The following is a 15,359-nucleotide window of genomic DNA, read 5'->3' as shown; positions in this document are numbered from 1 at the left end:
GATCATGACCTGAGCCGAAGTCAGACGCTTAACTGACTGAGCCACCCAGACGCCCCTGACCTTGCCTCTTATTATTTGCTAAGAAACACACTTTGTTTGCTAACAAAACACAATCAGGTTTGAACCTGCTTCCCTCAACCAGCAAGTCCACCAAAAGCTCCCCCGTTGTTTCCTCCCTTCTCCCACCACAGAGATGGTCACTCTGATGCCCCGGGACCCCACCACCTCCATTCCTGATAGTACCCTTGCATCTGTGCTCAGACATTGTTCCTTCAAGTGTACCTTTTCTTTTCATTATATGAATTTCCCCCTTTACCTCCCCTTGTGTCAAACACCCAATGAAAATAATTATTATTGCTTGTATTTGCCGAGTACATTATTTTCATAACAATCCTATGGCATGCATTTTATTGTCCTGTTCTATAAAGAAGGAAACTGAGACACAGAGAAATTAAGTAACCACACAGCTACTAAGTGATACGGCCAGAATTTGGACTCAGGCAGAAAGATTGAAACACCCATCAACTTAGCAACTCCATCCGGGTATTACACAAAACTTCTTCTCCTGAACCAAGGAGAGCATCCTTCCCTTGACCTTGCCTCTCCCCTAATCTGACCTTTATCTTTACCCTTCCACCGACTTTCAAACCCTTCAAACCAGTTCACATTCCCTCCTGCCGCTTCCTCATCTGCCCTTGTGCTCCTACCCCTTCTGCAAATGGACATCTCCATGTCCACAGAAATGGTCCCTGTGCAGCTCAGATGGTGGAGCTGTCGATCCCACAGCATGTTTTCATCAGGAGGGGTCTCTCCCGCTGAGTCCTAAGTTTCCGGTTGCTTCTACTTCTTGGAAGATGCCTGAGTGTCCGCCACGCTGTAGGCTGATCTTTCTTGCAGGGCGTGCATCTGCTATTCTGGTAATGTGTCAACTCTCGGTGGACCAGAACGTGTCCCACCTCTTAGTTCTGCACTGCGTGCCTGGCGCTAGCATGTTTCTGATACCTAGTGACGGACTGGAACTGGAAGGTAATTGGAATCTCTACAAGCATTGGAAATAGGGTGGTGTGAGTTGCACGCTTTGGCTCTTTAACTTTGCTTCTGCCTTTGGAGGCAACGGCCCCCAGGTCATGAGAGTTTTCACTCAGAAAGTGTGGAAAACCAAAGCCATCAAAGCGACTCAGAAGCAGAAGAATCCTGATTTCTTTTTTTGCCCCAATAGCTCCGCACCACCTGAGTGACCCCAAGGCCATGTCCCTAAACATGACTTTCGAGGGAAAGAGAAGGGTCTTCGACAGGTGCCACAGGGTTTCACAAAAGCCATGTTGTCTTACAACTTCCTGTCTTACCTGCAAACTTGCTCAGACTTGAGGTTTATTAATCATGGTGTCAAAGGTGTGGTGAAGAGGGACACAAGAACAGGTCCTCAAGGTTCATTTTTCCTGGGAGCGAGTACGCACCGGGTGAATCCAGCACCCAGCGACTCGGCCAGATTGACAAGCTTCTCTGAGCTGCCGGGGGCCTGTCTCCCGGGCCTGCGTGTTGTGGAGATGTCAGTCTGCTCTGGAACTCAGTTCTAACCGGCCTGTGGGTTTTGGTCTTTACAGCTCCTGACGGCCCACCTCAGGAAGTTCACCTGGAACCCCTGTCATCTCAGAGCATCAGGGTCACCTGGAAGGTAAACCAAGCAAACACTTGTATTCCTGGAGCTTTGTTCGCGGGGTGAGCACTTCACCCACGTTATGTGTTAGGATGCCAAGACACTAACATTTTGTGAAACTTAGGTCTTGCAACATTAGATTAAAAGCCCTTTTCTTAAACATCCAATATGTGTATCCAATTTTGAATACTTTTGCACAGAGAGTGGAGTCGTTATGTCTTGTTTTCATTCTTGAATTTGGGTCCTAAGAGCTGGTTTCCACACAAATAAGGGAACAGATGTGCCCGGCACTTCTAACTTGAGCCCAGGGGAAGCTTTTTCTAAGTGCTTTTCCAAAGTGGCAAATCTGAGTATGGCAGATAGGATGGAGCTGGCAGAAAGGACCGTCGCCCTCACTGTGCCACCAGCTAGCGGTGTCCTTGAGAACGCCTTTCGCTTCCTCCTCAGCGAGGTGGCCTGTGGAGCCAGCTGCCGTCCAAGGCAGTAGAGTCCACACGTGGCTGCAGATGTGGACTGGCTGCTGGTCGGACGAGGGCTTGCGGCCGGTCACTGGGAGACACGCCCTGAGCTACAGAGCAAACAACTACACACGCAGCACGGTTTCGTCCGGCCGCCGTGTTTTTCATAGCAAAGGCGTTGCTGAAGGAAGCAGCATTGGTTTAGGAGCTGGAGCAAGCTGGTGACAAGGGGCATTGAGGTGCCACTGCCCCAGGGTTCTTGACGTCACTAACCTGGTGGGGGAAACTGTCTTGGGAATTAATCATCCCTGGATGTGCTCCTGCAGATGATGACTGTAGACTCTACCTAGAGTGCTCTTGTCGGGTCCAAACTTGTGTGAGTTGCACTGGCTCTTCTAGGTCTGAGGTTCCCTCTCCTCTGCTCTCACCCTTTCCCCCTGCATTCGCACTCAGGGGAGAAGCCAAGCCAACAACCACAGTGAGGTCCTCAAGTGACAGGCCCCTAAAACCATTCAAGGCCTAATGCATCACGCCTGTTGCTGGTGTTTTCCTCCTGGGAGCAGCTCTTTTGTAAAGGGAGCTGCATCTAGAACAAAAAAGGCTCCTGGTTGTCAGGGTGGCTACTCTCTTCAGTGCCGATGCCACAGCCCCTTTGTGCGAGCTCTTATACCCCAGCCAGTGGTTGGCTCCAGCGGAGCCGCACAGACAGCGCAGGCCGGGCAGTGTGGGAAGGGGTGGCGTTCCTCTTGGCGAGCATATCCACCAGCAGCGAGCATCACACACTGTACTATCAAAGGCACTCAGCAAGCCGTAACCCTGTACGCATCCCGGCCGTTCTGCAGACGGAGTGCTGACTCACTCTGTCTCAAATTAAAGGCTCTGTGAGGCTTCATCCACGGGCTCTGCACAGTCTCACACTTTGCCACTGAGAAAGGCCAGCTATTCCTGTGGCCCCTAAAGCTTTCTGGGTCCTGCCTGAGACAGGTGTCTGTCCACAGAGCTTGTACACCCCAAAATGGAAACTTTCGAGACTTTCTAGGCATGGCCTCCTTTCTGTCTCCAGTGAAGAAAAAAGGCAAGAGTCGGTAAATTGCAGTTAAATTTCTTCTTAATGTTGAAAGAATGGACACACTGTGGGCTATGGACAGAAAGCCTTGCTTCCGTTAGATCATGAGCTGGTCGTAATGCACGGTTCATGGAGCAGTGGTTTCTCTCGGAGCAGCGGGCCGGTGTTGTGGGGCCTGTCAGCGTGCAGACAGGTGTCTGGATGATTTAACAGTCTGACTGAGGTAAGGACCCCCGTTCTCTGGCTTGTCATTTCACGTTGGCCTGATTACGTAATGAAAGTGCATCACTGATTCCACTAAACTGTATGCTTTTATCTACAATCCAAAGTATATGCAAAGGACAATATGCTGCATGAAATACGCCTCGATTTTATGGTGTAAAAGCCCCAGATTTGCATTTTGTGTAAGGAAACTGACCAGAAAGGGAAAGAGAGAAGGAGGTAAAGAAAGAAAGAGAAATCACATGAACCCAGAGAGGGAGTCCCGCCCCAGTCAGCAGGCTAGAAATACCAGGGTCATGGGAGGAGCGAACTGGAAACTCCTCCATGGTCACAGGACAACCGACAGAAGTAAAAGATGCACTCAGGGGAGAGAGGAGATGGAGAGCAGAAGGGTGCTGGGGCTTTGGTGGGAAAACAGCCATTTTAGACTCTCGACCTCTGAAAGGTCCCGGGCACTCTGGAGACTAAAGGTCACACTAGAGCTAGATATTGTTTGTCTAATTATTGTATAAGCCACACTTCTGTGACATATCTTTTCTAATGAACAAAATAAACAACACAATCTTCCCTTTTGATTTCAGCCATGTCTTTCACCAAGGAAAAGTTTCAAATTTTTAAAATTTCAAGCCTGATGAAGGTTCCCCATGGCCCACTGCATGTCAACCGAGACCCACTGGACTCCCAAGGCCGTTCAGCATTGGCTGCAGGCTGTCACCCCCACTTTGCCCCTGTTCCAACAGGCCGTTCACGTGCCCACAGTTGGCATCCCCCTCCTCCTTCACTGTCATTGACGACACTGTTTGTGACACCCCCCCACTTACCCCCCCTCCCCGTGCAGTCCTGCATGACTCTGGGAGTAACTGTCTGAGCCCCTGTGTGACCCTCACTCTCGGTGACAGCTCAGGGAGGCCCCCATCCCATGGGTTCTACCTTCCGTCTGCTTGCACCTCCTCTGTGGTTTGGAGAGCTGCTTAAGGTCAGGGAGGACCTCGTTCCTCTCTGGTCCCCATTGGCTGGCACCCCCGCATGAATGAATGAGTGAACAAATGATTGGATGAGGACATCTTCGAGTTGAGAATGATGAGGTCCACAGCCCAAGGGTTCTAAATCACAGTAGCCTCCCAAACATTCTGCCTTTCAGAAACTGCCATAGAGGAGGCACCCAGCTCTGAGGAACTCCAAACCCCAGGCTGGAATATCATGAGGGTCTAACTCATGCTGCATTGAAGTTCCGCTGAGCCTACCATGGCGGGTGCCCAAAACTGCCATCCCCGCTCCATGGAGCGCACAGACCTTTACGTATGGGCTCCTACTATAATTTATTGAAAAATAAATGACAGTAATGGTTCAAAAAATTTGTGTTAAGTGTCAGAGGAAATGGCCCTCTGCACATCACATCAAATGTCAGCCTTCAGGAAGATGTTCAAGAACCAGTGCCCTATTAAATCGGGCTTTTAATAATTTCAAGTATTTGGAGTTAAATAAAAATGCTGAGCGGTGCCTTGACAGGAACTCGAGAGATAGCATAAGAAGGGAAGAATGAAGGGGGGGAATCAGAGGGGGAGACGAGCCATGAGAGACGATGGACTCTGAGAAACAAACTGAGGGTTCTAGAGGGGAGGGGGCTGGGGGGGTGGGTGAGCCTGGGGATGGGTATTAAGGAGGGCACGTTCTGCGTGGAGCACTGGGTGTTACGCGCAAACAATGAATCATGGAACACTACATCAGAAACTAATGATGTAATGTATGGTGATTAACATAACATAATAATAAAAAAAAGAGAGCATAAGTGGTTCTAAATAAATAAAAAGGAAGTAAATGATAATAAAGATTCATTTTCTAACTCCTGTTCCTCCCCTTTGGAACACAGAAGGGTTTGCATAAGCAAATACAATTTCTTGCAGTTTTTGCTGGGGTTATTCAGAATCAGAAAGAATATGGGGGCACCTGGGTGGCTCAGTCAGTTAAGCACCTGACTCTTGATTTCAGCTCAGGTCACAGTCTCAGGGTCGTGAGATCCAGCCCCACATTGGGCTTGGAGCTCAGCTCGGAGTCTGCTTGCCCCTTTCCCTCTGCTCCTCCCCACTCTCAAATAAATAAATAAATAAATAAATAAATAAATAAATAAAATCTTAAAAAATCAGAAAGAATATTTAAAGTTACTGATTATTGATAATATATTTGATTAAGTACCTGAAAATCATAAACCTAAAGGAGAATTCTTTGGTTTTTCAGAAAATTATGGTTTAATCTACCTCCCTAAGTGTCAAAATACTGACAGAGCAAGTCTCTTTTGACAGTGCCTGTCACTTTCTCTTCTGGTCAGTCTCAGAATCAACTGATCCCATTTTATTGCAAATGAAGGACAGTTTGATTGCCCGCTATCTGTATGTGTTCATAACATAAAATCTTAAGTATCTGAAATATTTAACTACTACAAGTATCTCAAAACATTTCTCCGGGGATGCAGTTTAAGGCAGAGATTTTTTTTTTCCTATTGGTAGAAATATTTTCTTTTGTTTTGAATGAGAAGGCTTTTTAGAGCCATACGCTATCCCAAAACTATGAAATTTTCAATTGTTTAAATATTACGGTGCTAAAAACTGTTGTCCAACTGATGACTCAGGACAAAGTCCTGAGAATGATCTTGCCACTTTCTTGCCCCTCTGTATCAAACCCTCTGGCTAGATTTTATTTGGGATGAACAATGTTGCAGAAGAGATACCTGATTTGCATAAAATTTGAACATTGCATATTTAGGGATTTAATTAAATTTCAGTAATCCGAAGAATACTTTTAACTAAAACACCACATCTGCACAATCCCCAGTAATTCCAACTAATTGAGGCATCATTGCAATATGTTATGTTTCCCCGATGAGCTCTTACAATGGGAAAATGGCTTAGCTTGTCATTTAAAAGCAGAGCTGCCTTATTGCCAGTGACCTTCATCATAATGATTTAATAAACTGCAGGCTCCACTTGACTCCTGCATCTAAATCCCTCTACCCAGGAAATGGCATGCCACATTGGAAAAGGACTGTCTTCTAAAATGATATTTCCTGGCTGGGATCCCTGGGAAAGCAGTCTTTCTGAGCATTTGCTCTCAGCCAGACATTGTGCTCGACTTTGCATGCATTATGCCATTAGATCTGTGCATTGGGTATACTGGGTTTCATAAAATTCCTGACATTGAAGGGATTTGCCCAAAATCTGAGGGCTTGGGACTGTCAGGTCGAGGACCTTCACCAAGGTTTTTCTGACTGGTTTCTAAGCAACCGATAAGCTATGGTACACAAACTGCCAAGATTGTGGCTTGTGCAATAGTAAGGTTCAGCAAATATTAGTTTCTTGTCCTCGTTCTTCCAACTTCCTGTTATAAATTTTACTCGACTTTAATAATAGAGAAAATAGGAAAAATGTAATTTCTACCTTATCCCTCTTTCTTTCCAAATGTAAACTTAGCCTTAGCATAACTGGAGTAGTAAGTCAACACCCCTTTTTCCCAACATCCATTGAAATTCAAAGGGATTGCCTTGAAATTAATTTTACTTCATTCCTCGACTCTCACTTTAATCCTCAGACTATGAAAAATTACAAAATTTGCATTTCTTAATCAATTTGTTCTAGAGTTGGATTTACAGCAGCTTTATTAAAAATCCCAGTGACCAACGTGTCTTACAAATATTTAAGGAACTATCAGCCCTTCTCATATGAACAAGTCAGCCTCTTTCCCCTCTAACAAGAGAAGGAAAATCCAAACTGATTTCAAAACCTCTTGGTTGTCCACATACCCTACCATTATTCTCTCTTAACTTCTGTCAGTTGACTAGCTCTATGAGGGAGGAGCGCATATTTTATTTTGTTTGTTTTATTTTTGTCTGGCCACTATATCCGCAGTAGAAGTACGTTTAAATATTTGTGAAATGAATACATGAGCCATTCCCATTGTATACATTCATGTTAAAACATTCATATCAAGAGGGGCTACCTTTTCTTTTGGAAACCCTTGGACTATATTCACATCTTACTTTTTGTGTGCATGTATAAAATACACAAATCCCTTTAATAAAACGACTCATTGCTTATTTGCCCCACTTGGCATATATTTGGCATCTCTCTCCATCTATCCCTTGGATTAGCCCTCCTGGTTTAGACATGTGACTGGCCTTCACCAGTGACCCTCATTCTCTGTCCCAGAGAAGAGCCTCAAGCCAGCCTCCCAAAGGGTCCTGGCTGGCCTCCCAACCTAAGCAGGCAATTCTCTTGGTCCCCAAACCCCAAGTGTGGCAAAAAGATGCTGGCTACCTTTCCAAAGGCTGCTCAGCTGTCAGGAGTGTCGATCCAGGTCTGACACCGGGCATGCTGGAGAGGTTAGCTCAGACTCAGTATAGGAAGCACGTCCCAGTGTACCGCTCCAGTTAATTGACCCTGACAGGACGCAAATTGGGCTTGGACTAAGGGCTAGGACCAAGGCCATCTCCATTCATCAGGGGCAGTCCTTTCAGGTGGTTTATTCTGAAAGCTTCACACTGAGCCTGGATGAACCTGACAAGGCAAGGCGTCTGCGAGCAGGCACTATCGTGGTTCTGTTTCAGAGCTGTTAGATTATAAACTGCTAGGTTACAGTGAGTCAGGAAACAAGGATGGTATTTTTGCCCTGACAGAGAACATATTGTCAAGATACAAATACAAACAATGTGTAAGAATCAGAGGTCATAACTAAAAGAGCATTCTGGACATTAATTGATGACCAGCCGTCCGTCTTTCTTTGTCTGATACATCAACATCACATTTTACAAGTCAGTTAGATCCTAAACTTGGGACATGAGGCTAAAAATTGCTCGTGGTTGGATAATATTGCAAATTACTTAGTTGTTTATTAAGTACACTGTGCGTAATTTTAGCTATGAAATCTTACAGGGATATATATGAGAATATATAATACTTTCAGTGTAAAATGAAGACTATTTACAAAAATATCACTGGACAACACTTCATTATGCATAAAGTAGGATTAACATAAGTTAAATATATCTATAACAAGTAAATTGCATATAAGAATAATAATAATAATATAATATAATATAATATAAAAAGTACTGGATTAGACTCCAGGAAAATTAGATATTACTCCCATTTCTATACCTAAAAAAATGACCTCAAGCAAGTTACTTTGTCTTTGCTGAAACTCAAACCCTTTCCACTAGTTCCGTTCAGAGCGTTCTTTTCATTTTATCATAAAAACGTAAACATGCTGATGAGTATTATCTTCCCTACCAGCCTCTCAGCACTGACTGGATAACAGGGACGATGAAGGACATGAGGGCACGTTAGAATCTGCAGGTTGGGCCCTCGAGTGACAGCCTTGATTTTGATCTCCACCCTGGATGCTTGCCCCCTAGTGGTGCTTGATAGCATAGCCCTTTCTGCTAACAATACACCCCAGTAAATGTAAAGATGGTGAGATTTGCTGGACCGATAAATAAATAAATTTAAATAATCTCATAATTGACAGGTGGGTAGTGATTTTAAGAAGAATATTCATAAAACTGTCTCGGTTATAGTTTTGCTGGTTCTCATAAAATACTAACTTCACTTTTAACAGAGCAAATCAGAAGTTCAAGTTACGGTGAATATGGAGCTAAGTATTATAAATGAGCTAGTTGGCATCCATCAAGCGAGTGAGTGAATGAATATACACTATTTTATGTGCCTCATTTTCTTAGAGAGCACTTTTTAAGCCATCTTGCTGATAACACGTTCCTCATCTTATCCCAGAAATCAAATAGGGTAGAAACATTAGTAAATGTGCCCAGATGTTAGAAGGAAAAATCAAATGAATAAAGGAAAACGTGCCCAACCAAGAATTCCGCAGACATCAGATGACACCTGTTATGTCATGGACATGTCTCCTAAGGCAAAGGAAGAAATCTGATGTTCCTTTTATCCTTTAAAACCAGGCTGGACAAAGTTCTCTGTGGTTTGTTTCAGGAAGAACTCCAGCCAGGATAGCGAGAGCCAATTGCTGTAGGAGACTCTTCTGCATCTAATTTCCACATTTCATTTTCATAGTAACATGAAACAGAACAGAAAAACACAATGTATGCTTTCAGATTCATTTTGCCAGTACAAATACATTTAACCTAATGCACTAAGATATAACCAACTAAGTCTATCTCAAGGTAACCTCCCACATTAAAAGCCAACTCCTCTTTGTATCAAAATCTTTGAAAATGAGTTTTACATTCTTGTAACTCTCGTGATAGATTCCTCCCATTAGCACATTCTTCTGTGCTAATTCTAAAATTCTAAAATTTTGAAAATTGTAACTGGAGATGTAAAATAAAAGTGCTATGTAATTTGAGTAATCATAGAAATATAGGAAGTGAAGCAATTCTACCTTTTAAAGATATGTTATCATTTTTGTTTTTTCTGAAAGTTACAATCTAAAGTTGGATATAAGCCCTGTTTTTATCTAAATAACAGAAGAACTCAGGAGGTGTATTCTTATTGACTTCTGGAAGTCAGAATTCCCAAGAAAGGAAAAGATGAGGCAGAGAATGGGCATTGTGACTCCCGGGGGCTCTGTACAGGACTTGTGGCTGTCTCAGCATTTGGGCAGGTGTCAGGTGCGTCCTCCGTCTGAGAACCAGAGTGGTCCCTGAGGGATCCCACATCCAGGATAGTATGTTGCTGACAGGGGAAATGATCCTATTGGACACTTTCTCAATGCTCTTCTCCATTATCCATTCATGAGTGTTCATGTCTGAAATTCCTTCAGTTATTTTTCATTTCATTTTCATTTCATTTTCATTTCATTTTTCATTTCATTTCATTTTCATTTCGCTTTTCATTACCCAAGCACAGATAAGAGACAAAGGTAGATATCTCTATGGAAGCAAAGCCCCTCTATGCCTCAATCATGACATAAAGTGTACATGGTAGATATCAAATCCACGACCAAAAGTCTGCTGTTGATGCAGGCATTGCTGGTCTTCTGACAGGACACAGGTTAGGACTTTGCCATCCCAGCAAGGAAGGGGACTGACGCCACCAAGCCCTGGCCTCTCTCGGAGCCTCCTCTCATGGAGGTGCCCCTCCTTCCACCAGTGCTCACCGCCCACCCTCCCCCCACCTCCAACCCCAGCCCACCCCATGTATTCTACCCCGCGCCCTGCACACTGATTCAGTCCGCAGCGCTGTGTCCTCCAGGGGTCTGTAAACTGTTTCTGTCAAGGGCTAGAGAGTAAAGACTTCCACCCTTGTGAGCCACGTAGTCTCTGTCTTAACTCCTAGCCCTGCCAACGCTAGCACAGAAGCAGACAGCCAATAAAGCTTTACTCAGGCACGCTGACATTTGAAGCGCAGGTGATTTTCTCGTGTCACAAAATATTCTTCCTCTTTTTAATTTTGCAGCCATTTAAAAATGTAAAATATATATATATATATATACATTCTTAGCTAAGGGCCATATAGAAGAAATGGCCAAATAGACAGGCCCCAGGACTTGGCCCCATGTCCACCATGCTTTACCGAACATGATGACCCCTGGGAAGCAGCCACCTGCCGGTGGAATATGTCGCAAATAGTTTCCTGTTACTTGGAAGAGGGTTAAACCACCGAGGGACTCTTTCCAGGCATGAAGTGAAAGCCTTCCTTTCATTCTGCAGTTCCTTCTGAACTGCGGATCTTCTTTGGTCCTTCTGGACAGACCTTACACTAGCAGAAGTTACAAAGACCGACAGCAGCAATTCTTCGTATGGTTGAGGCGACCATTCCTTTACAAAGAACCTAATACCATTGAAAACGCTGTGTTTTGCACCTCTCCCTGCCATCCCCAGGGGCTTCCATTACCTATAGGGTAGCTACTCCAGGCTGGGTCTCTCCGGTCTACATGGGAGGAGCCAAGCCCTTTGAGATCAGTCAGCTGCCACTAAATAGTTGGAGTCCTCTTGGCATCCTAACCCAAACCCCTTTCCCTCTGCATCCACATTGCCTGTGAAATGTCTAGACACACAGGTGAGACCTGTCTCCCAAAGCCTCACGGTCTCCAGGTGCATTGTTTCCTGGCTGGGCCCTGGCTATGCCTCTTGGTGGCCCGTGGACACATCTCATGCAGCCCCTCCCCACTGTTTCCCTGCTCTTTCCCTGGTCTGAACCTGCACACCTCCACTCTCTGTGTCATTTCTCTCCAACAGACTCCACTCCCAGACTCTAGGACACTGTGAGCCATCACCCTTCCGGGCAAGAAACATTGTTTCTCAGAAACATTAAGACATCTAAAGGCCCTGACATTAAATGTGGGATATTCTGGAGACCAGCTCTCAGAGGCAATACATATAACACCAGGTGGGGGCTGCGTACGTGCTCTGAATTCCTTTGTTAGGTCTTTGGCGGAAAACACTGGATAAGCCACTAAGGCTGGTGAGAAATGCTGTGTGGGGTTACCAGACAGCGTGGCATGCAAACAACAGTGAAATTCAGAAAAGTGAGGGGGCCCAGCAAGAGTAGCTCTTCAACACATTTGTTGGTTGGATGAATGAATGAATGAATGAATGAATGAAATGAGAGCCACCCCCCCACACACACTTTAGAAATTAAATAAATGAAGTCCTGTTATGCAATAGTTAACCTCAATTTCATCCCATAAAACTGTAAGAGCCTGTTTCTAAAATTCTACATGTGTTTTCCAAGACCGAGCACACGCTTGGCTGCCGCCTCCTCCCCAGCTGCCAGATCTGATGAGAACACAGTGACTACCAGCTTCAAGTCAAAGTTCTTGGCCTCTCAATATTGTGCCTAGTTCAAAGTTCTGTATTCATCTCAGACCTGGACTGAATAGCTCATGCCATCTCTACCCACACGGTCAGCACAGAAACCTTCTGAAGGATCACTTGGGGCTGTTCCTTCCGGGGTCGTCTCTAGTTATCTCACCTGGGTGCTGTGGGGAGGCTGATTGCATTCCGGTAAGGCTGTCCCTCTTCAACAATGGCGGGTCCTCCTAGAAGCTCAGATGAAATGCCCCTTCTCTGGGAATCCTCTCCCTTTTCTCTTCCACGATACCCCATGCCAACCCTCGGCACTGCAAGCACCGTGCTCTGCTCTAATCATAGGTTCACTCGCAGGTCTCCCCTTGGCTAGGAGAGGCACCAGTTCCTACTGTTCCACTGAAGGCATCCATTCATTGCGCAAGCTTACCGCGTAGCTGCTATTTATGTTGGGGCATAGGGACGGGGCCTGGAAGGAGTACATGAAGGTAAGAAAGAGTAAACGGGAAATGAGGACAGGTTACATTTCAAGGGAATTTGGAAGAATCCCAAAGGAGAATGTTCAATTCATTTTTCACCTGACTTACTCAACCTGCCTGAGTAATGTGGTATTCTTGGAATGCAGAAATCTGCAGCAGAGGTTTTAGCTCTCGGGGTTGGTCAGCGGGTGAATCCCGGCATTGAGCAGAGTCCGTTCACCTGGGCTGGGAAGGGGGAGGGAAGTGTGCAGAAACAGGACCTGGCTTGTGGCTTTCTAAAGAAGAGAGGCCTGCTCTAATCACTCACGTCCTTGACGGTGCTGTGAGCATTTGCACATCCCTGTTCTTACTGACTTTTTAAAGACCTCTGTATGTGCCACAGGCAGCTTCAAGGCTCATTTGGATGGACACATAAAATACAGACGCTTGCAAACCACAGATCCACTGACGCCGTACTACTGTTGTCATGGAGATCAAAAGAGACAGTTTCTTAAAGGAAGTGGGTGTTGGACCAGGGACCAGAGGCTGGAGGAAGGACACCTGGAAGGATGGAAGAAGGCTGTTTAGGGAGACTACAGGAGGAGAAAAATGCCAGGGCTAGAAAGAGGAGAGAGCTCCCCAGATGGCAGATCAATGAGACAAATGGAAAGAACCCAGGCTCCTTACTGGATCCAAAGGTAAATGAAAGGAAGAGTAGTATTCAACACAGAAAAATAATTAACCCCTACATGAAAAGCACCACAGTGAATAGAGAAGGGCTTCTCCCAGAACTGCAGCGCACTCAAAGGGGCTTGAGAGAAGGTAGAAGCAGGACACGTGTAAATCAGAGCGGTCTGTAAATAACAGCATCTTCTGGAGCAGAAAGGCCCTCAGATTGTTGAATTCTGCAATATCCAGTGAGCCTTGGACTTTCTTTCTTTTTTCTTTTCTTTTTTTTTTTAAATTTTTCCATTCACTTACTCTCCAAAGTCTTCCTTTAATATGTATTAAGAGGACTGTTTGCCAGGTGAGATTTGCTATAAATCTGTGGGTCTGTCATAATTGATCTTTATTCTAAAAACATGTCACTCATGAGCTGGCCAAACAAGTGCACAAACTCTCCAGAATCCCTGCTTTAAGAAGGAAAAGAGAAAGGATGACATTGTCCGAACAACTTGGCTCCTCAGATGCTATTTTCTTCCCTTGGCGGGGACTGGGAAGTGAAGCTGGACCCCTCCAGATCCCACCTGGATCTCTCATCCTGATGCATGAGCCACCATGCCGAGTGACCACATGGAAGCCAGCTGTCAACTTGGATCCAAGTTGCACGGTGCTCCTGAGAGATCCTTCTGTACTGGACAGTCCAGGCCTCTGATCAACAGCTACATCATGGACCTACAGTCCGGGCAGCTCTTTTATCTTCAAACCGTTCTTATTAGCCCTGCACCCAGTCAAATTATAAACCCGCAACTGACGTCATTCCTGCCCATCACTTTTTCTGTGCCTCATATATGCTCAAAACCATTCTCTTCAGCATCTACAGGAACGTTTTCTGAGAATGTCCACTGTGCTGAAGCCCTGTTTTGGACAAGTGAGTGGATGAGATTTCAAACATGTTTGTGAGAATCCTTAGGCACTTGGAGCTTGCAATCGAGTCCTTGGAAACCCAACATTCGATATGGAACAGGGGCCACAGGAGGGGATGGAAGTGATCAGCTTTCACTGAGCTGATGGTGAATCAGTGAGTGCGGGGGAGGCCAGAGGAGCGAGAACTCCTTGGATGGAGGCAAAGGAAGCAGATGAGCTGGAAGTTGAGCTGGCTTTGGAGAATGAGTTGGGCTTTGATAGAGGAGGAAGAAGAGCAGTCTCTGATGAGGGCTTTCATGAGATGGGAAAACACAAGAGAGTTGGAATTTCCATGCTTGTTCAAGGATCCAGAGAGAATCCTAGGTGTCATCGGGGCACATCCAGGAGGCATTAGCCTGGAAACACTACAACTGGGCTTAAATCTCACAACGGGTACTGCTGAGATTTGGGGAGAAGAGGGCATGATCGAAGTGGTATCTTAGGAAATTTGCCTTCTCCAGTATCTGCAACCAAGATTCAAAGTATGTTCAAGATCTCTACCTGATTTCCTCTTTTTCTTTTCTTCCTACTCCACCATTAATTTCATTCATATGGTTTCATGAAACAATTATTTTTGATCCATTTTGTCAATCACAATTTGATGATATTTAATGGCCAGAGGATTGTATTCCAAAACAGCCTTCCCCATTAGGATTTCTCCCCTACAGACATCTACCTTTATCCCAGGTAAACGCGTACACAAAGGCATAGATGTTTAAAGCGTTATCCAAAATGTATTTTATTTTTTTAAGATTTTTTATTTATTCATTTGAGAGAGAGAGAGAGAGAGAGAGAGCACAAGCAGGGGGAGGGTCAGAGGGAGAGGGAGAAGCAGGCTCCCCGCTGAGCAGGGTGCCTGACCTGGGGCTCAATCCCAGGACCCTGGGATCATGACCTGAGCCGAAGGCAGATGCTTAACTGACTGAGCCACCCAGGTGCCCCCCAAAACATATTTTAAAGTTAAGTATATTATGCACTAATTTGTCTTGGGATGACATGAAGCCCATTGCCAGACTTTTCCACACGCCCTGTCCACACCGGCTTGTTATTCATTCAACTCAGAGAAAGTCTCCAGGGTCACTTTCAAAAACCCTTTGGTACT

The 15,359-nt window shown here is 45.2% G+C and overlaps 1 protein-coding gene across 1 annotated transcript in view; it reads left to right on the top strand.

Annotated features, from left to right (window-relative positions):
- The window catches only part of DSCAM (DS cell adhesion molecule), a 675,165-nt gene that overhangs the window by 560,242 nt on the left and 99,564 nt on the right, over positions 1–15,359 (top strand). The window contains exon 16 of the mRNA XM_027586581.2: positions 1,605–1,675. Within this exon, the coding sequence (XP_027442382.1) occupies positions 1,605–1,675 (71 nt within the window). The remainder of the gene's footprint in view (positions 1–1,604; positions 1,676–15,359) is intronic.

The sequence above is a fragment of the Zalophus californianus genome, chromosome 1 (genome assembly GCF_009762305.2).
Source record: "Zalophus californianus isolate mZalCal1 chromosome 1, mZalCal1.pri.v2, whole genome shotgun sequence".
NCBI classification, from domain to species: domain Eukaryota; kingdom Metazoa; phylum Chordata; class Mammalia; order Carnivora; family Otariidae; genus Zalophus; species Zalophus californianus.
This window is presented reverse-complemented; position numbering and strand designations above follow the sequence as displayed.